Source organism: Leuresthes tenuis, unplaced genomic scaffold, assembly GCF_036924035.1.
Source record: "Leuresthes tenuis unplaced genomic scaffold, fLeuTen1.0.hap1 SCAF_1, whole genome shotgun sequence".
In the NCBI taxonomy this organism is placed as follows: Eukaryota; Metazoa; Chordata; class Actinopteri; order Atheriniformes; family Atherinopsidae; genus Leuresthes; species Leuresthes tenuis.
The window spans coordinates 30,867,484-30,888,618 of NW_027325355.1; the positions used below are offsets into that span (position 1 = coordinate 30,867,484).

Genomic DNA, 21,135 nt, shown 5'->3' on the forward strand with positions numbered 1-21,135 from the left:
GCCACCCCTGGAAGCTCCTCAGCCACCCCTGGAAACTCTTCAGCCACCCCTGGAAACTCTTTGGCCACCCCTGGAAACTCTTTGGCCACCCCTGGAAGCTCTTCAGCCACCCCTGGAAGCTCTCCGGCCTCGTTGGCCACCCCTGGAAGCTCTTCAGCCACCCCTGGAAGCTCTCCGGCCTCGTTGGCCACCCCTGGAAGCTCTTCAGCCACCCCTGGAAGCTCACCGGCCACCCCTGGAAGCTCTTTGGCCACCCCTGGAAGCTCACCGGCCACCCCAAATCTGACAGGTAGTCGGTCAAGTTCGTCAACACAAGAAAGAAGAGAAATGCTGTCAGTCAGCTGAGTTTTACATTTCTAACTAACGCAGTCATGGTCGGCGGGAGGCTGTGAGCTGAGTTCTGCACGCTGCGTCTCGTGGACGGTGGAGCACTGCTGCCCCAGAAACTCCCTCTTCTTCATAGCCCAGTATGGGCAGGTATGAGTTAAGCATTTAACATCAGCAGGTTTTTGTTATTCGGATTTTAGGTTGAAACGTTTCTGGCCTGAAGGTGTTTTTGCACATGTGTGTTCAGTGGAGCTGTTGTTGTATTTTTGACCAACCAGCGTGTGAAATATAGTCTAGATGTAAGTAGCTATGAGACAAGAACAAGCTGTGGTTTATTTCTCTGTGATTTAAGGGCTGTTTTAAGGCCTTTTTTCTCCTGGAGATGAAGGACTTCTTGTTTGTATCAGTTAGCTCATCTCCACATAGTTTTAGACGATTAAATAGGCAGAGGCAGAGTAAATGTTTGAGAAGCAATATGTATTAATTGTGTTATTAAAAGTGATTAGTAGAGACTATAAATAGACATAATTTGGGCTATTAATTCAAAGTAAAATGACTGACTGGTTGATCGATTGAGTTACATTCCCCCAGAGATATTAAGGGAATATGAAGAGAAGCAGAAATATTGAGATCTTCTTCCTCAAAAAAAGACGTAAATCATGGGAGACAGAAGGGATGTGACATGAAGCAAAGGACCTGCAGCCGGGATTCGAACCGCGGCCGGCTGGGTTTATGGCATCAAGCTTCGCCCCCCCCACACTGGCTTTGTGGCCCAAAATGTTCTGGATACGGCACTGGATCTGGGTTAGATTAAAAGCAGGAATTGTGCGCATAAACTGTGTCTGAAAGCATGTGAACACCACAGGAACATTTGGTCCCTCCAGGCTGGTGCTGGTCCTTTATTCCTCATGCTTTAACATGCAGAGATCTTTCAGGGTTTGTCTGGTGCAAACAGGATTAATATGACAGCGTCTTTGTGCACAAAAGCAGGACTTTAGGTTGAGCATCAAGCTTTTAGCAGGTCATGACTTTATTTTGGACTTTTTTATCTTGATCTGGAGCTTGATATCTTGCTTACTGGACTCTTAACTTGGGATTTTAGCCTTGACTTGGACTTCCATGTTGACCTGGTTCTTGTTGGTCTTGACTTGAAACGAGACATGGATCCTGTGAGTCTGAACATATCATTTGACCTGGGACTTTACGGTCTTGGCCTGGAATCTGCAGCTCCTAACTTAGGGCTTGACCTAGATCTTGTTGGTCTTTACCAGTGTGTCATTAGTCGTGACATTTAACACTTTAGGCCTGGCTGCTGGAGCTGACTTTGGGCTGGCCGAACAGACCTCTCTCTGTGAGACTGATTAAGGGTCTGACCAGTTGAATGTAGTGGTTTTAGCATGCAGAGGGGGAGATTTGGGATATTCATGGAATTCTTATGACCGCGAAGTGGACAGAAAAATGAGAATCTTGATGTAAGAAGCTGCAGTCAGACAAAAAGCCTGAGGCAGCTCGTGTTTACTTTTCTTTTGGTTTTTATTCAGGCAGCAATAAGCAGGGCTTTGATCAGCATCAGGCCCCTAAGGCAGAAAACAAAGAAAAGACTGAGAGGATTAAAGAGGGAAAACAATAACCCAACATACCTGACCTGAAGTCCAGAGCACAATCTCAAATAAGATGCTTGGTTGTCCTCATTTTGTTGTTTTTTACTCACAGTAATTAAAAAATATCACGTTTACTCCATCTGAAGCTACGATTTACTGAATGAAAACAGTTTCCTGGTTCACTTAACATTCGGCTCATATGAAAAAGCTTTAATGACACAACTAAAAGACAGCTGGGAATAAATACAGGTGATGCTGCATGTAACATGTAGACAGGATCTAACTGAACTAGAGCAACAGAGTAAATCTGCCCGAGTTCTATTGTTTTTAAGCCTTAATGACAACATATAGATCTGTGTGTGTTGGCAGGTAGTGTGTTGCCCCAGAGGCCGACGGTCCAGTGCTTCATGATGCCTTCTGAGACTTTGACAATCTTTGACCCTGAAGAATGATAAAAATCAGACAAGATAAAAGAGAGAAAGTTACTATTTTATCACCTTAATGATTACATCATCATAATCCAGGTTATATTGTCAATGAAGAACTGGCGTGGGTTCTCTCCGGGTTCTCCGGCTTCCCCCCACCCTCCAAAAACACGCTGTTAGGTTAACTGGTGACTCTAAACTGGTCCTTAGGAGTGAGTTTGTGGTTGTTTGTCTCTGTGTGGCCCAGTGATGGCGACCTGTCCAGGATGCACCCCGCCTCTCGCCCGATGACCCCTGGGATCGGCTCCAGCCCCCCCGGCGACCCGACCGATGCATTAAGCGGGTACAGAACATTGAGTTTAGATCAGTTGGCTGTAACTTGTGAGCTTATTTGTGTCTTGTTGGTCTTATTTGGGCCATGAGACATTTTCATGGGACTTGTTGGTTTTTAATTGGGAATAGAGTTAGATGTTTTTCATTAAGACTTGTGATCCATCACACTTGGTGGTCTTAGGAAGTAATTTTTTACTTGTTCCACATGTTGTTTTGACTTGACATGTGGAACTTGTTGGTTGTGTCTTGGACAATGATTTGGGGCTTGATGGTCTTGTCTTGTGGCACAAATTCAGTTTACCAAGTCTTGACTGGTTTCTTGCTTTGGGACTCGTTTGGTCTTGACTTATCAGTTGTAATAATGTGCACATGTCCACAAAAAGGGGGAAAGTTTGGTTTCACTATGTAATGTTTATAGTACAAATGTGACGGTAAAGAGACAGACTGATTGGTAACAAAGTTAACTTTCTTTGTAGGATCTGACTATTAAAGCCATGTCCGATTTATAGTTTTTATTGAAGGTGGATCGAATAAAAGTACATTTAAAACGACATAACGGCAACAACTAAAAACACAACTAAAATAAATTGAGATGACCTTAATGGAAAAATACAGTTAACTGAACTGGGACCACACACACCCACCCACACACTGACTCACACACTTGTTGGCTACTCGAAATGTCATGTCACAGTTTGCTCAGAACGGTGGCGGCTGTGACGGGAAGTGGGCGTCCTGTGTGTGTTTCAGTGTGTGTGTTTCGTGTCATGGGTGTATGTGGAGTGATAACAGGAATTTGGTTTCAGTGGTTTTTATTCACTCACCCTGTAGTTTCATTTGTCTTCACTGACCCGAAACACTGAACCAATCAACTCCATGAGAACTCAGACTCTATCTTACAGTTTAGTCATAGCTCACAAAGCCTTCGAGGAGGGGCTCTTTCACACGTCTGAGCAGAGGTCAGTTTGAAAAACCAGACTTTGTTACAAGGACAATTTGATCCTTTTCACAACACAACAGACTGACACATGGGACAGTTCAGCACTCTGTTCAAAATGTAGCTGAGTAGATTCAGCCAACAAGAGCAGAGTCAGGCCCTGATACAAGACCACCAAGTCCCGTGACAAGGCTAACCGAACAGCTCCTGAGTCAGTTTGAAAGTCCACAGACAAGGTCCCATGACAAGACTAACAAGTTCCATGAAAAAGGTCTATAACTTGCAGGTTACGCACCTTTTCTTGGGACTTGAAACAAGACAAGACAGCAAACTCCAAGTCAAGCTCCAAGACAATGTCAACAGGTTATCTACAAGTTAGGTAACAGAACAAGTCAGGCCCAAGACAAGGGAACCAAAAAGGCCATCAAGTCCCAAGATAGGCACAAATAAAAGGCCACCAAGTCCCAAGGTAGCCACAAATAAAAGGCCTACAAAATAGTCCCAAGGTAGGCACAAATAAAAGGCCACCAAGTCCCAAGGTAGGCACAAATAAAAGGCCACCGAGTCCCAAAGTAGGCACAAATAAAAGGCCACTGAGTCCCAAGGTAGCCACAAATAAAAGGCCACCGAGTCCCAAGGTAGCCACAAATAAAAGGCCACCGAGTCCCAAGGTAGGCACAAATAAAAGGCCACCGAGTCCCAAGATAGGCACAAATAAAAGGCCACCGAGTCCCAAGGTAGGCACAAATAAAAGGCCACCGAGTCCCAAGGTAGGCACAAATAAAAGGCCACCGAGTCCCAAGGCACAAATAAAAGGCCACCGAGTCCCAAGGCACAAATAAAAGGCCACCAAGTCCCAAGGCACAAATAAAAGGCCACCGAGTCCCAAGGCACAAATAAAAGGCCACCGAGTCCCAAGATAGGCACAAATAAAAGGCCACCGAGTCCCAAGGTAGCCACAAATAAAAGGCCACCGAGTCCCAAGGTAGGCACAAATAAAAGGCCACAGAGTCCCAAGATAGGCACAAATAAAAGGCCACCGAGTCCCAAGATAGGCACAAATAAAAGGCCACCGAATCCCAAGGTAGCCACAAATAAAAGGCCACCGAGTCCCAAGGTAGCCACAAATAAAAGGCCACCGAGTCCCAAGATAGGCACAAATAAAAGGCCACCGAGTCCCAAGGTAGCCACAAATAAAAGGCCACCGAGTCCCAAGGTAGGCACAAATAAAAGGCCACCGAGTCCCAAGATAGGCACAAATAAAAGGCCACCGAGTCCCAAGATAGGCACAAATAAAAGGCCACCGAGTCCCAAGGTAGCCACAAATAAAAGGCCACCGAGTCCCAAGGTAGGCACAAATAAAAGGCCACCGAGTCCCAAGATAGGCACAAATAAAAGGCCACCGAGTCCCAAGATAGGCACAAATAAAAGGCCACCGAGTCCCAAGGTAGCCACAAATAAAAGGCCACCGAGTCCCAAGGTAGCCACAAATAAAAGGCCACCGAGTCCCAAGGTAGGCACAAATAAAAGGCCACCGAGTCCCAAGGTAGGCACAAATAAAAGGCCACCGAGTCCCAAGGTAGGCACAAATAAAAGGCCACCGAGTCCCTAGATAGGCACCAATAAAAAGCCACCGAGTCCCAAGGTAGGCACAAATAAAAGGCCACCGAGTCCCAAGTTAGGTACAAATAAAAAGCCACCGAGTCCCAAGGTAGCCACAAATAAAAGGCCACCGAGTCCCAAGGTAGGCACCAATAAAAAGCCACCGAGTCCCAAGATAGGCACCAATAAAAGGCCACCGAGTCCCAAGGTAGGCACAAATAAAAGGCCACCGAGTCCCAAGATAGGCACAAATAAAAGGCCACCGAGTCCCAAGTTAGGTACAAATAAAAGGCCACAGAGTCCCAAGGTAGGTACAAATAAAAGGCCACCAAGTCCTTAGTCATGTCAATTCAATTCAATTCAATTCAATTTTATTTATATAGCGCCAGATTACAACAATTGTCACCTCAAGGCACTTAAATAATAAAGTCCAATTCAAGCCAATTGGAATTCAATTCATTGTAATCATAATCCAATTAATTCATATGGAGCCAATTCAAAAATAATATCCGAGCTAAGGAAACCAACAGATTGCACCGAAATGTGTCTTCAGTCCAATCTCCCGTCCTGAGCCTGAGGGACTGTGGGAAGGAACGACTCCCTTTAACAGGAAGAAACCTCTGGCAGAACCAGAACCAGGAAGAAACCTCTGGCAGAACCAGAACCAGGAAGAAACCTCTGGCAGAACCAGAACCAGGAAGAAACCTCTGGCAGAACCAGAACCAGGAAGGAACCTCTGGCAGAACCAGGAAGAAACCTCTGGCAGAACCAGAACCAGGAAGAAACCTCTGGTAGAACCAGAACCAGGAAGAAACCTCTGGCAGAACCAGAGACACTAAAAGAAGACACTAAAGTTGTCTTACTGGCTGTAGGTCTGTTAAAAGGCCCATACAGCTTCCTACTACTTCATGAATGGAAATAAGTTTGAAAGTCCCAAGACTTGACGACAGACTCGCCCTTGAAAGATTGTGGTCTACTTTTAAGTTGAAGCACCTTGGTTGTTACAGTTACAAAAATAAACAGGTTGTAGAAAAGAAAATAAATAACATTAACTACTAGTCTGAAATGTCAAATTGTTGTTTATGTTTATGTTTATGCATTTATCAGACGCTTTTATCCAAAGCAACTTAAAGGTGGGCAGATAGGGTAAGGGGGGCCTTGCCTAAGGACCCCTACTGGAGGTGCAGGGGATTTGTTTTAGCTTCATGTTTTTAATAAGCCATCTACACAGACCTGAACCTGGACTTATGTGTTTCTTACGTTTGATTGTGGCAGAGTGACGGTCAGGCCAGCCGGGGTCCTCAGGCTCAGTTTCTTCTTCCAAAGATAATAAAACTCAACACACTCAGAGCGAGACTTAGTCTGGACCTGAACACACAATAACAAATCATAGATCTGATGTTCAACCTTCCAGTGAAATATAGTCCTGGCTAAACGTCACATAACTATGGTTGCTTTCTCATTTGATTCCATGATTTCATACAACATTCACACATTACTTTAAATGTCTCCATGTAGCCTGTTTCAAGCACATTGTGCACTTGGTTATAATTAAAATGGCATATTTTAAATGTGTTTCTGGCTATTTGAGTCACTTGTTTTCAGGTTATAAATAGTCAATAATACAGAGGGCTTTATTTGTATGATTCAGATGCCAGTTTTAGTAATTAATTGGCATTTTTTTCCCCTGGTGAACAAACTCTTGACACATTAAAGGCTGACGCAGGTTCAAACTTACAGCTTCCTGGACGCTGCTGAAGTCTTTATGGAGCTGCAGGGATTTAACCAGCAGCTGCTTCTCCGCTGCGCTCCACCGCACACCTGCAATAAACATGCAAATATCACCATTTTCTGTCAATGAGATGGGAAAAATGCTGCATTTGGTGGAATGAATGAGCAACAGCTGACCTGTCGGGTTGCTGCTGGAGGTTTGCAGCAGCAGCTTCTCCACCGCTTGCTGAAGAAAGGAAAAGAAAAGAAAGAATTAAACAGAATCAGCCATGTTTAAACCAGAGATGCTGCTGTTCCTGCATCTGTTTCTGTAGGTCTTTTAACTCCATTCTGATCTAATTCCTCAAACTATTCAATGTGCTCCTGGAATGTCTTATTGTGAGGTAAACAGCTGTCTTTTTATGTGATTTAATTCAGTCACAAACCCCATAAACCAACATGTCTGTAGTTTAGTAGATTTCATTCAGATTAAAAAATTAAAACATTTGCTCAGTTTTTATTTAGAACTAAAGCAAAACTTTTCTCTGTGATGGTTTTGTGTCGTGGTTTAAAATCTTTTTTGTGTGTTTTTTATATCTTTTCCATGATTCTTTGTGATCATTTTGTGTCTTTGAGGCATTTGTGCGTAGCTTTGTGTGGTTTTTTGTATTTTCGTGATAATTTTGTCTCACTTTGTTGTGGTTTTTTGTATCTATATGGTAGCTTTGTGTTTCGTTTTGATCTTTTTGTGGTAGTTTTATGCTTCTTTATTGTGGTTATTGTAATTTTTTTAGGTTTTGTTCCTTGTTGTGGTCATTTTTTCTCTCTTTGTGGTTGGTTCGTGCCTCTTTCTTGGATCTTTCTTGTATCTTTCTAACAGGTTTTTGTTTCTTTGTGGTGATTTTCTGTTGTTTTGGGATCAAATTGTAAATTTTGTCGTGGTTGTGTTTCATTGTGACACTTTCTTCTCTTCACGGTATAATTTGATCTCTTTGTGCTCATTTTATCTCTCTTTTTTAGTCATTTTTGTGCTGTTTGAGGTAGTTTTGTGTGTCTTTGTAACCCTAACTCAGCGTTTTTTCTGTCATTTTTCTCTTTGACTTTAGTCACCTCACACAGAACTGAACAAATATGCAGACTAACAAAAGCTATGTTTTAATGACTTTTTACCAGAAAGTCTCCTCTGCACTCCGACAGGATTTGGAGGGCATACTCTTGGCTGGTCCCACCCCCCAGCAACACGCTCGACCGAGCCATCATCAGCAGAGCCTCAACTACAGGAACAAGGTCGAATCACACAAATCAGTGACATGAGCCAATGAGAAAAGGACTTCTGTGTGTCTTTGTGTACCTCTCTGTTGGTTAATAGGACACTCCAGCTTGTCCCAGGGGGTCCACAGCAGCGCTGCATCATGGGAGTCGGAGCACGCACGTTTTCTGTCCCGTAGGGGCGGGATCTCGGCCTGGAATCTCTGTCCCAAATTGATCCGCCTGTGATTGGCAGCTCAGGGTTATCAGGCAATCGGCAAGGGAAAATGTACTCAACCAGAGGTGTGTTACGTACGGTTTGATGATTCCTGATGTTAGTGTTCCAGGACAGGATGTTGCCATGACAGCAGGATCCCCTAATTCATCTGCCAAACACAGACAAACCTTAACATTGTGTCCATTCAGCATTACGGGTCACTGGACTGAAGGGACTCACTGTGTAGCTGAACAGTCTGGACTATTTGCTGCCTCTTGGTGGCGAGGGAGCAGTACAGCCCTGACCCCGCTCTCCGAGGACACAGCATTGGAGGAGGGGCGTATCGACCTCCATCAGCAGTGGTAACGACCTCACCAATCTTGTTGCTCGTAGCAACAGCCTCCCTTTCCTCCGTGTGCATCAGGCTACAATAGAGTGCACGGCCTCTGGGAGCCAGAGGAAGTGCTTTGCCTCTCTTCTGGCCGCCCCCGCGAGCCGAAGACATCCACCTTTTTTTGACAGGCACGGAGACCGGCATCACCATGGCGACTGGATTTTGAACGACTGGGGAGAGATCCTGAAGAGAAGCAAGAAAAACTTAGAAACTTTGACACATCGCTTGCACTGTTCCCCGGAAAATGGCCACTAGAAGGCAGCATTTTCATTTAGGGACTTTGAGTGCAATCCTAAGTTACCATAACAGCTGTTTTTAACATTTTTTATGGTAAAACGGACCTTTTTCACCAATGTAGGTGATCGGAAGCCACTGTGGGAACGCATGTGACCATTTAATGCTGGCAGGCTCCTGAAGTCACGCTTACACACTGTGCACATCAACCTACAACACACACACACACACACACTGAGTAGACTCATCCAATCAAAAACCAGCAATATCACGACATCACTTTGATTTACCTGGAACCAGGAACCTCAGAGCAGCCTTCATGTTGCATCTGTTTCACCTGAAAATGAACAGTCACAGTAAAAAGCAGGGCTCCTGTTTCTTGGCTAACTTACATAGAAATAACATGAAGAGAAACATAACAAACCCAAGTCAAGTCTGGCTGACCATGTCTGCCTTTTCTTCCACCTCTTCCACACTCTTCTCTGCAGGTCGGACCAGAACCGCCTCTTCCCTGAGGAGGGAAACTGGCCTCAGAGCTACTCACAGTTTTAAGGAGACCCGTCAGTTCCTCTCTGTGATTGGTTTGGCTCAGGAGGAGGCATTGGCTTGCCTGATGTGGGTGCTGCTGACCCATATCAGAGGCCAGAAAGTAGCTTTCAATCTCATTCAAACTGCAGTTGAGGGTGGGCTCTCTGTTCAGATGGGAGGATGTTTGTGTCTGAGAACCCGTCCTCTCTGTCCTGGGATGCGTTTGAGGGTGATGAGGACTCGGACCGGGAGTCGTGGGGCTACAGAAAGGCTGTGGGGCATCGTTGCCATGGTAACTTTCATGGAAGAACTGGTTGGTGGGAAAGTCCTCAGCAGAAAATGAGGTTAAGTCTATGGAGCTCCACCCTCCTGCAGATGTGGAGTCCAGTGGAGAGCACTGCTGCTGGGAAAGGTTTGGCAGCACAGGCCCCCAGGTGTGCTGACTTTGACCAGGTGTGTCACTCTGTTCAAACATGTCAGTGGCATGAAGTGTGCGAGTGCTGTAGGATCTGTATGTGCCCTCCGAATCATCTCTGAGAGGAGGCTGACCCGAGCTGCACTGCTTCTGGTTCTGGAGGTGAAGATTCAGGTGAGCTGATGTCTGGTTTCAGGTGAGAGACAAACACGGGATCAGGTCTGGATCGGGGTCAGCGGCAGTTTTCTTGGTGTGAAAAAGCGATTCTTACCTGGCAGGAGAAACTGTTGAGAAAGCAGGAATGTTCAGAGCAGGACTCGTATTTATCCCAGTTTGGATAATCTAACTCTGGATCAGGATTTTGGCTGAAGAGAAGCTGCTGAGGGGGAGGCAAAAGGTGAGGGGAGGTAATGTGGGGATGTGTCAGAAGAGGGGAGTTTACCTGAGGAGAGGTGAGATGATGGGGGGAGTTAACCTGAGGAGAGGTGAGATGATGGGGGGAGTTTACCTGAGGAGAGGTAAGATGATGGGGGGAGTTAACCTGAGGAGAGGTAAGATGATGGGGGGAGTTTACCTGAGGAGAGGTAAGATGATGGGGGGAGTTAACCTGAGGAGAGGTAAGATGATGGGGGGAGTTTACCTGAGGAGAGGTAAGATGATGGGGGGAGTTTACCTGAGGAGAGGTAAGATGATGGGGGGAGTTTACCTGAGGAGAGGTAAGATGATGGGGGGAGTTAACCTGAGGAGAGGTAAGATGATGGGGGGAGTTAACCTGAGGAGAGGTGAGATGATGGGGGGAGTTAACCTGAGGAGAAGTAAGATGATGGGGGGAGTTTACCTGAGGAGAGGTGAGATGATGGGGGGAGTTAACCTGAGGAGAGGTGAGATGATGGGGGGAGTTTACCTGAGGAGAGGTAAGATGATGGGGGGAGTTAACCTGAGGAGAGGTGAGATGATGGGGGGAGTTAACCTGAGGAGAGGTAAGATGATGGGGGGAGTTTACCTGAGGAGAGGTGAGATGATGGGGGGAGTTTACCTGAGGAGAGGTAAGATGATGGGGGGAGTTAACCTGAGGAGAGGTGAGATGATGGGGGGAGTTTACCTGAGGAGAGGTAAGATGATGGGGGGAGTTAACCTGAGGAGAGGTAAGATGATGGGGGGAGTTAACCTGAGGAGAGGTGAGATGATGGGGGGAGTTTACCTGAGGAGAGGTAAGATGATGGGGGGAGTTTACCTGAGGAGAGGTAAGATGATGGGGGGAGTTAACCTGAGGAGAGGTGAGATGATGGGGGGAGTTAACCTGAGGAGAGGTAAGATGATGGGGGGAGTTAACCTGAGGAGAGGTAAGATGATGGGGGGAGTTAACCTGAGGAGAGGTAAGATGATGGGGGGAGTTAACCTGAGGAGAGGTAAGATGATGGGGGGAGTTTACCTGGGATGTAGAGAAATGGGCAGAGGTTATCTGGGGCTGATAATAGAGATGGGAGGGAGATACCTGTGTCTGAGATGCCAGGTGAGGGGAGGGTACCTGGGGATGGGAGAGGTGAGGGGAGGGTACCTGAGGATGGGAGAGGTGAGGGGAGGGTACCTGGGGATGGGACAGGTGAGGGGAGGGTACCTGAGGATGGGAGAGGTGAGGGGAGGGTACCTGAGGATGGGAGAGGTGAGGGGAGGGATGGGAGAGGTGAGGGGAGGGTACCTGGGGATGGGAGAGGTGAGGGGAGGGTACCTGAGGATGGGAGAGGTGAGGGGAGGGTACCTGAGGATGGGAGAGGTGAGGGGAGGGTACCTGGGGATGGGACAGGTGAGGGGAGGGTACCTGAGGATGGGAGAGGTGAGGGGAGGGTACCTGAGGATGGGAGAGGTGAGGGGAGGGATGGGAGAGGTGAGGGGAGGGTACCTGGGGATGGGAGAGGTGAGGGGAGGGTACCTGAGGATGGGAGAGGTGAGGGGAGGGTACCTGGGGATGGGAGAGGTGAGGGGAGGGTACCTGAGGATGGGACAGGTGAGGGGAGGGTACCTGAGGATGGGACAGGTGAGGGGAGGGTACCTGGGGATGGGAGAGGTGAGGGGAGGGTACCTGGGGATGGGAGAGGTGAGGGGAGGGAAACTGAAATGAGGATACCTGAGTCTGGAGTACAGCGATGGGTGAGGTTAAGTGGGGAGGACACGGGTAAGGGGAGGATACCTGAGGGTGAGGAAAAACAACACATTTAAAGACGTAAATTTATCAGAAAGTTTGCAAATAAAAATGAATAAATCCATCAAATGAGTGATTTCATGAGTAAGAACCTGGGCAGGAGGAGAGTTTCCATGGCTCCTGAAAGACGGGGGGGAGGGGAGGGGAGGAAGTGACAGGGAGGACTGATGGACATCGGGAGGAGGAGATGAAGAAGTCCACAGGTCAGACATGCTGTGATGAGCGCACACACCTGTTGACCCTGAGGGTGCAGGTTAGCATCGTGTGAGAGCAGCAGGAAGGCGTCCTCATGCAGCCCTGCAGGGACACAAAGGAGCACCGGACACCTCTAAATCTGAGCCCTGAGGATTACCGGCACCTCTCCACAGACTCCCGCTGAGTCCCAGCTGCCGTTACCTGGGAGCTTCACACCTATGAGTCGTGGTCTCTGACTCCCCCTGAACACCTGAGAGTGTGAGAGCGTCTCACAGCTGCAGCTCAATCAACATTTAGTTTGGTCTCTGGTGGATTAATGCGAAGATGGAGTTTAAAGTGTGTTAAATCTCTTGCTTTTTGAATATGCTGCTGTGCTCTGCAGAGCTTCACCGGGCTGCAGTGAGTGGAAACTTTAAGTGAACTTATCAGAATAGATCTGCTGCTGACGTACAGACCACACAGCAGCTGTATGTATCTATATGACTAAGTGTGAATGTGTGATAACAGGACGTCTAAAAATTCTCACCCAGAGAAGATTAAAACTCTTCAAGTTCCTAAATACATCAACTCAATTTCACATGAGAACCAGTGCAAGTTATCTTCCTAATTCAATTTTTCACTTCTGACTCTGAGCTTTTCTCATCAAACTTTTACACATTTTTCCCTCTTTTTGAGGACTTTACATTGAAATGCGACCTAAAAAGAATCTCTTCTTCTGTGTCTTCCTCTCGTTCCGTTCTTAAATGATCAAATAAACCATAAAACTTCATGGTGACAGAGTTCATGTGACAGATTCAAAGAGCTTGTTTGTCATCAATCGGCATCATAATCTACTGCTATTAAAAAGTAAAGAAACAGCAGAAATGCAGCAGAAATGAGCATTTAGTTTAAAAATTAGACAATCTCTCACCTGAAACTTCACCAGCTCCAACCTACTGACTCTGGCTGTGTGTGTTTGTGTGTGTTTGTGTGTTTTTGTGTTGTCAGGATGTGGTCACATGTTGTTCCTCTCTCTGGTCGCCTCTTCTGACTCTGTGCTTCTTCCTCATGATGACGAGTTTAGAGGCCGAAGACACAGAAAAGCTCGAGCATCACACTGAGAGAAGATTAAAGAAAAGAGGCTGTGAAACGTGCGCCAGGTTCATGACACAAACACGTGTGATCGGTGCCTTTAACTTACAACAGCAGAGTTTGAATTAATTCAGCGTTTTAATTCAACCAAAGTTGCTGTAAAACATTTATTCTCAACTTTTTGAAACATTTTTGTTGCTTCCTGCAAAGTTTGAATCCAAACATTTACAAAGAAAGTGAACTTTCATTTTCATTTGTTTATATTTCTGAATCTAAAACTCGTCATGAAGCTTTTTGATGATTCTTCTGTGTAAATCAAATGCAGATAATTAATTAAATGAGGATAACAGCTTAAATGTCTCTGATGTTGTTATAGAGGAAAATCAAAAAGCTTGCAGCAGGAATTGATTGAAGCTCAGAACAGGACTTTCTTATCGATGAACAGAAGTTAAATTAATGAGAAAAAACGGAAAATAACAAAGGATTTTCAGAATTAAAGTACTTGCACTGACTGGCGGTTTTGACACAAAGTCATACATCCGACTATAAAAATGATTATTGACCTTATTTAAAGTTATCCTGATGCCTGTTTGACTCACAAACAAACATAATCATTCACTAAAGTACTAGAAAATGAACATTTAAAAAGCTGTTTCAGCTGCAGCCGTAACTTTGTTACTTCCCTAAAGTTTTCATCACATGCATGATTCAAGTAACCAGCCACCAAGAGTTTCTGTTGTCTCCTGTGCACATTATGGGTCAGACACTTTTGGCAAACATCGCTTTTTTTAATCTTACACGGTCTTTTTATTTCTGTTGACAGAAAGTTTCAAACTTAAATCACCTTCATTTAAATAATACTGTTAAAAGCAGCCTGAGTTGACCCAAAAAGTTATGAGTAAATCAGTCCAGTAATGGGAAGAACATATGGATTCACCTAAATCTATAACATGAAAACATAATATAAAAAAAGCCAACGAGATTACAAAAGCAAATATAATGAGTGTGATAAAGAAACCAAACACTCTTTATGAACTGGAACATGGTTATCAGGAGCAGGCCACGGTGTCCGTAGTGATTGGACATTGGATTATGAGTTATTCTTAATATTTTGTCCCCTTGTGAGGAAAGTAGAATATTAGCAAAAGTAGAACTGAAGGTCAGTTGAATCATGTTGAATTTACTGCCACATTAAACTTTTGTACAAATGTAATATTACAGTGAAAACTACTCCAGGTCTATTCTTGATATATTGTCGATATGTTTTATACATCTACACGTGTGTTTTCCACAATCGTAGTTATATCTAAATCTATACAACCGCGGTAAATTAAAGCCAACAATTTGCTTTCTTTTATTCTGAAGGTTCGGACCGGAAGTTGTTAGCCGATGTTTGTCCTTGCTGGAGCCCAGAACATCCGGATCAGCTCCTCTCCGGTCCAGGTCAGGAGCGGTTTTGCATCCTTCGTGGAACTAAAACTCAAAGTGTTTGTTTACAGAGGTTTTTGTCAAAGTGACGTTCACAAAAGCTTCAGTTTTCGGTTAAAGTAACAGCGCGAGGACCCACAACTTGGCTAAAGCTAATGCTAGCTTTTCCTGTAGAGAACGCGGGGGGGTTGTGACGTCACATGTTACGTTACGTTACGTTTCAGCTCGTTTCTTTTCGCAGAGAACTCAAAGCCATATGGGCTGGTTAGAGCTTTTCTGTCCTCAAAGCTACCGAATATCAAACTGAACCTCGTTCTAATTCAGCAAAAGTCGACATCAAAGTTGAATTAATAATTTTCTGTTTTCAGAACGCCTTTTTATTAGAACTAAAACATTCAACAACCACAAACAAACCACAAAAGTGAAGGAATAATAAAGAGTTTCTGCAAAAATCAGCAGCAACAATTTAACAGTTTAGTTGAACGTTGAATTTAATCACCACTTGTTTGTCTTCTTACAAAATAAATCTGAATAATTTAATTTTCAGGAAGAACAAAGTGGGTTTGAGAGGCTCAGTCAGCATCATTTACAGCATTATCACAGCAGATGATGAGGGGAGATGGATAATATCTCAGAGTGTGGAGCATCTCAGGTTAAAATGAGCAGATAAAAGCACAAAAGGTTTGTTCAGTTAATGCTTGGGTCTTATTACACTTTTCTTTTGTCTTGTTTCGTCTGTTTAGAGCCCAGAAATGTGGAATTTGGGTTAAAAAGAGTTTTTTTCGTTGAAATCATCCATAAAATTTCTCTTAATTGTACGCTGGCATCGAAATTGTAATGTTCTAATTATTAATAGTTTGCTGATTGTTACAAAGCGGCTGTTAGGTTCCTGGGAAACTAAAGTCGAGCTCGTTTATGATGCGACTCGGACTCAGACTCTGACTCTGACTCTGACTCAGACTCAGACTCAGACTCTGACTCTGACTCGGATTCGATTCTGACTCTGACTCGGACTCGGATTCGGACTCGGACTCGGACTCGGATTCGGATTCGGACTCGATTCGGACTCTGACTCAGACTCTGACTCAGACTCTGACTCTGACTCTGACTCGGATTCGATTCTGACTCTGACTCGGACTCGGATTCGGACTCGGACTCTGACTCTGATTCGGACTCGATTCGGACTCTGACTCAGACTCAGACTCTGACTCGGATTCGATTCTGACTCTGACTCTGACTCTGATTCGGACTCTGACTCTGACTCTGACTCTGACTCTGACTCTGACTCTGACTCTGACTCGGATTCGATTCGATTCTGACTCTGACTCGGATTCGGATTCGGACTCGGACTCGGACTCGGACTCTGACTCTGACTCGGACTCTGATTCGGACTCGATTCGGACTCTGACTCAGACTCTGACTCTGACTCAGACTCTGACTCTGACTCGGATTCGATTCTGACTCTGACTCTGACTCTGACTCGGATTCGATTCTGACTCTGACTCGGACTCGGATTCGGACTCGGACTCGGACTCTGACTCTGACTCGGACTCTGATTCGGACTCGATTCGGACTCTGACTCAGACTCTGACTCTGACTCAGACTCTGACTCTGACTCGGATTCGATTCTGACTCTGACTCTGACTCTGACTCGGATTCGATTCTGACTCTGACTCTGACTCTGACTCGGATTCGATTCTGACTCTGACTCGGACTCGGATTCGGACTCGGACTCTGACTCGGACTCGGACTCGGATTCGGATTCGGACTCGATTCGGACTCAGACTCTGACTCGGACTCGGACTCTGACTCTGACTCTGACTCGGACTCGGACTCGGACCTTCAGAGAAAGCAAAGACTTGTTTGAGTCACAGCTCTAATGAGAGTCTTTCTGACGTTCCAGATGTTTCAAACATGTGGCGAAGCGGTGAACAGGAAACATGATGACATCACAGCTCAGAAGGACGTTCTCTTTTCTGAGAGCTGGAACGGGACCGCCGCTGCAGGCCTGGACCGCTTCCCGCTGCCTCTTCCTGGACTCTGGCAGCAGCAGCAGCGACGTTGGGCTCGTCCTTCAGTCTCAGTCCACTGACGTGCACCAGAACCTGGCTCTGGAGGACTGGATCGATGCCCATGTGGACCTGCAGCAGCGCCACATCCTGCTGCTGTGGAGGAACCGGCCTGCTGTGGTCATTGGACGCCACCAGAACCCCTGGAGCGAGTGCAACCTGCCGGCCATGAGGAGGGCGGGCATCCCTCTGGCCCGCAGGCGGAGCGGAGGCGGGACGGTCTTTCACGACCTCGGGAACCTCAACCTGACCTTCTTCGCCTCCAAGAAGGGTTACGACCGTCGGAGGAACCTGAAGGTGGTCACTGAGGCTCTGAGGCGGCTGGGACTCGACGCCCGGGCCACCGACAGATTGGACATTTTACTGAACGGACACTACAAGATCTCAGGTAGGAGGCGGTTTTATCAGCGAGGTCAGACCAGAGGATGAAGACCGACGTTTTACGGCGTGTTGGACGGTCGGCGCTGCTTATCGTCGCTCATGATGTTTGCATGAATTCTGCTTCCAGGCACGGCGTCCAGACTCAGCAGGAAGTCATCCTACCACCACTGCACCCTGCTTCACTCCGCCGACCGCTCCGCCCTGTCCGCTGTGCTCCGCCCTTCCTGCCCTGGCGTCCAAAGCAACGCCACAGCCAGCGTGCCCTCACCCGTCACCAACCTGGTGGAGCACGCCCCCTGGCTGCGGTGGGAGCAGCTGCTGGACGCCGTCCTGCAGCAGTACAACGCAGGTACTTTCCATGGTTCATGAGGTACTTTCCATGGTTCATGAGGTACTTTCCATGGTTCATGAGGTACTTTTCGTGGTTCATGAGGTACTTTCCATGGTTCATGAGGTACTTTTCATGGTTCATGAGGTACTTTCCATGGTTCATGAGGTACTTTCCATGGTTCATGAGGTACTTTCCATGGTTCATGAGGTACTTTCCATGATTCATGAGGTACTTTCCATGGTTCATGAGGTACTTTCCGTGGTTCATGAGGTACTTTCCGTGGTTCATGAGGTACTTTCCATGGTTCATGAGGTACTTTCCATGGTTCATGAGGTACTTTCCATGGTTCATGAGGTACTTTCCATGGTTCATGAGGTACTTTCCATGGTTCATGAGGTACTTTCCATGGTTCATGAGGTACTTTTCATGGTTCATGAGGTACTTTCCATGGTTCATGAGGTACTTTCCATGGTTCATGAGGTACTTTTCATGGTTCATGAGGTACTTTCCATGGTTCATGAGGTACTTTCCATGGTTCATGAGGTACTTTTCATGGTTCATGAGGTACTTTCCATGGTTCATGAGGTACTTTTCATGGTTCATGAGGTACTTTCCATGGTTCATGAGGTACTTTCCATGGTTCATGAGGTACTTTCCATGGTTCATGAGGTACTTTTCATGGTTCATGAGGTACTTTCCATGGTTCATGAGGTACTTTCCATGGTTCATGAGGTACTTTCCATGGTTCATGAGGTACTTTTCATGGTTCATGAGGTACTTTCCATGGTTCATGAGGTACTTTCCATGGTTCATGAGGTACTTTCCATGGTTCATGAGGTACTTTTCATGGTTCATGAGGTACTTTCCATGGTTCATGAGGTACTTTCCATGGTTCATGAGGTACTTTTCATGGTTCATGAGGTACTTTCCATGGTTCATGAGGTACTTTTCATGGTTCATGAGGTACTTTCCATGGTTCATGAGGTACTTTTCATGGTTCATGAGGTACTTTCCATGGTTCATGAGGTACTTTCCGTGGTTCATGAGGTACTTTCCGTGGTTCATGAGGTATTTTCCATGGTTCATGAGGTACTTTCCATGGTTCATGAGGTACTTTCCATGGTTCATGAGGTACTTTTCATGGTTCATGAGGTACTTTCCATGGTTCATGAGGTATTTCCATGGTTCATGAGGTACTTTCCATGGTTCATGAGGTACTTTCCATGGTTCATGAGGTACTTTCCATGGTTCATGAGGTACTTTCCATGGTTCATGAGGTACTTTTCATGGTTCATGAGGTACTTTCCATGGTTCATGAGGTACTTTCCATGGTTCATGAGGTACTTTCCATGGTTCATGAGGTACTTTCCATGGTTCATGAGGTACTTTTCATGGTTCATGAGGTACTTTTCATGGTTCATGAGGTACTTTCCATGGTTCATGAGGTACTTTTCATGGTTCATGAGGTACTTTCCATGGTTCATGAGGTACTTTTCATGGTTCATGAGGTACTTTTCATGGTTCATGAGGTACTTTCCATGGTTCATGAGGTACTTTTCATGGTTCATGAGGTACTTTTCATGGTTCATGAGGTACTTTCCATGGTTCATGAGGTACTTTCCATGGTTCATGAGGTACTTTCCATGGTTCATGAGGTACTTTTCATGGTTCATGAGGTACTTTTCATGGTTCATGAGGTACTTTTCATGGTTCATGAGGTACTTTTCATGGTTCATGAGGTACTTTTCATGGTTCATGAGGTACTTTTCATGGTTCATGAGGTACTTTCCATGGTTCATGAGGTACTTTCCATGGTTCATGAGGTACTTTTCATGGTTCATGAGGTACTTTCCATGGTTCATGAGGTACTTTCCATGGTTCATGAGGTACTTTCCATGGTTCATGAGGTACTTTTCATGGTTCATGAGGTACTTTCCATGGTTCATGAGGTACTTTCCATGGTTCATGAGGTACTTTTCATGGTTCATGAGGTACTTTCCATGGTTCATGAGGTACTTTTCATGGTTCATGAGGTACTTTCCATGGTTCATGAGGTACTTTCCATGGTTCATGAGGTACTTTCCATGGTTCATGAGGTACTTTCCATGGTTCATGAGGTACTTTCCATGGTTCATGAGGTACTTTTCATGGTTCATGAGGTGCTTTTCATGGTTCATGAGGTACTTTCCATGGTTCATGAGGTACTTTCCATGGTTCATGAGGTGCTTTTCATGGTTCATGAGGTACTTTCCATGGTTCATGAGGTACTTTCCATGGTTCATGAGGTACTTTCCATGGTTCATGAGGTACTTTTCATGGTTCATGAGGTGCTTTTCATGGTTCATGAGGTACTTTCCATGGTTCATGAGGTACTTTTCATGGTTCATGAGGTACTTTCTGTGGTTCATGAGGTACTTTCTGTGGTTCATGAGGTACTTTTCATGGTTCATGAGGTACTTTCCATGGTTCATGAGGTACTTTTCATGGTTCATGAGGTACTTTCTGTGGTTCATGAGGTACTTTTCATGGTTCATGAGGTACTTTCCATGGTTCATGAGGTACTTTCCATGGTTCATGAGGTACTTTCCATGGTTCATGAGGTGCTGTTTGTGTGTTGGCGTGTTCAGGGTGTCTTTATTTTCTTTCTGACCTTCAGAGTTTGGCCTCAGCTCTGCGTCCGTTCTTGTCAACCCGGCCGACGAGTCAGAATTTCCTGGATTGGGCAGCATGGCGGCGGAGCTGCGCAGCTGGGACTGGACCTTTGGGAAGACACCTAAATTCAGTGTGGAGACACTCCTGGAGCTGAGGGATGAGCAGCTGTCCGCCCGCTGCTCCGCTCAGCTGCACATGGAGGTGAGGAGCGGGCTGGTGGAGCGCTGCCGGCTGGGCGTCCCTGCAGAATGGCTTCCTCTGGGGCTGAGCCGCCAGCTGAGTGAGGTGCTCCTCGGTGAGAGGTTCTGTCCACACCGAGCAGCTGCAGCCGTCACTGCGCTGCTGCTATCTGAGAGCGGACCGCTGAACGGGCGCCTGCAAAACCTGAGTGAAGCCCTGCTGGCAGCGATGGGATGAGTCCCAGGCCAGAAGATGTCTGCCCCCTGCTGGCTGCTGCCATCATTACAGCCAGAGAAGAAGAACTCTGTCCTGAGGCGATGCTGCTTCAACAACAACAGACACAGACCGGGGTGGAGCCTTAAATCCATGTGGATTCACTACTTTTATCCACCATAATAAACTGCTTCTCTGGGGTGCTGCTTTTATTAAGATGATAATAAACTGATTCATTTGGACTGTTCCCAATAAAAGCTCTTCTTCATATGTTTTCCTGAAAGCTCTCATACTTCATCTTTTTGTTTTAGCTTTATGTCACTAAAAACAATTCAAGACATTTAAATCATCCTTTAATAAAATAAGCACAATATACAAATGACAAAGTATATAATAAGCACAGTCCAATCGGAGAGGGATTGATCTGATTTACTCAGCTAATCC

At 45.8% G+C, this 21,135-nt stretch overlaps 2 protein-coding genes across 3 annotated transcripts; one reads left to right on the forward strand and one right to left on the reverse strand.

Moving 5' to 3' along the window:
- Positions 1-1,710: 1,710 nt before the first annotated feature.
- LOC140291135 (transcriptional-regulating factor 1-like) lies at positions 1,711-10,031 on the reverse strand. Its single transcript, XM_072379393.1, has 11 exons — positions 9,453-10,031; positions 9,319-9,365; positions 9,136-9,238; positions 8,641-8,977; positions 8,500-8,569; positions 8,287-8,426; positions 8,097-8,209; positions 7,134-7,182; positions 6,964-7,046; positions 6,486-6,593; positions 1,711-2,369 (listed from the first exon to the last, which is right to left on the reverse strand). Exons 1-11 carry the CDS (start codon positions 10,029-10,031, stop codon positions 2,334-2,336), a joined length of 1,665 nt encoding a protein of 554 aa, XP_072235494.1. The 3' UTR covers positions 1,711-2,333.
- Positions 10,032-14,806: 4,775 nt separating this feature from the next.
- lipt1 (lipoyltransferase 1) lies at positions 14,807-20,963 on the forward strand. 2 transcript variants are annotated; one of them, XM_072379148.1, is made up of 4 exons: positions 14,807-14,880; positions 16,769-17,322; positions 17,443-17,664; positions 20,303-20,963. In XM_072379148.1, the coding sequence occupies exons 2-4, from the start codon at positions 16,806-16,808 to the stop codon at positions 20,713-20,715; spliced, it is 1,152 nt and encodes a 383-aa protein (XP_072235249.1). In that variant the 5' UTR covers positions 14,807-14,880; positions 16,769-16,805; the 3' UTR covers positions 20,716-20,963. The 2 variants fall into 2 exon arrangements, with proteins under 2 accessions (XP_072235249.1, XP_072235250.1); XM_072379149.1 differs by lacking the exon at positions 14,807-14,880 and adding an exon at positions 15,416-15,546.
- Positions 20,964-21,135: the final 172 nt, after the last annotated feature.

What these genes read in the sequence shown, in the direction of transcription:
- lipt1 (XM_072379148.1), top strand. Translation starts at nt 16,806, where the DNA reads ATGATGACATCACAGCTCAGAAGGACGTTCTCTTTTCTGAGAGCTGGA. An exon ending in CGGACACTACAAGATCTCAG is followed by an intron (nt 17,323 to 17,442) that starts GTAGGAGGCGGT and finishes TTCTGCTTCCAG; the next exon opens with GCACGGCGTCCAGACTCAGC. An exon ending in CCTGCAGCAGTACAACGCAG is followed by an intron (nt 17,665 to 20,302) that starts GTACTTTCCATG and finishes TCTGACCTTCAG; the next exon opens with AGTTTGGCCTCAGCTCTGCG.
- LOC140291135 (XM_072379393.1), bottom strand. Translation starts at nt 10,031, where the DNA reads ATGTTTGAACAGAGTGACACACCTGGTCAAAGTCAGCACACCTGGGGG. An exon ending in ACATCAGGAATCATCAAACC is followed by an intron (nt 8,427 to 8,499) that starts GTACGTAACACA and finishes TGCCAATCACAG; the next exon opens with GCGGATCAATTTGGGACAGA. An exon ending in CTCCAGCAGCAACCCGACAG is followed by an intron (nt 7,047 to 7,133) that starts GTCAGCTGTTGC and finishes TGTTTATTGCAG; the next exon opens with GTGTGCGGTGGAGCGCAGCG.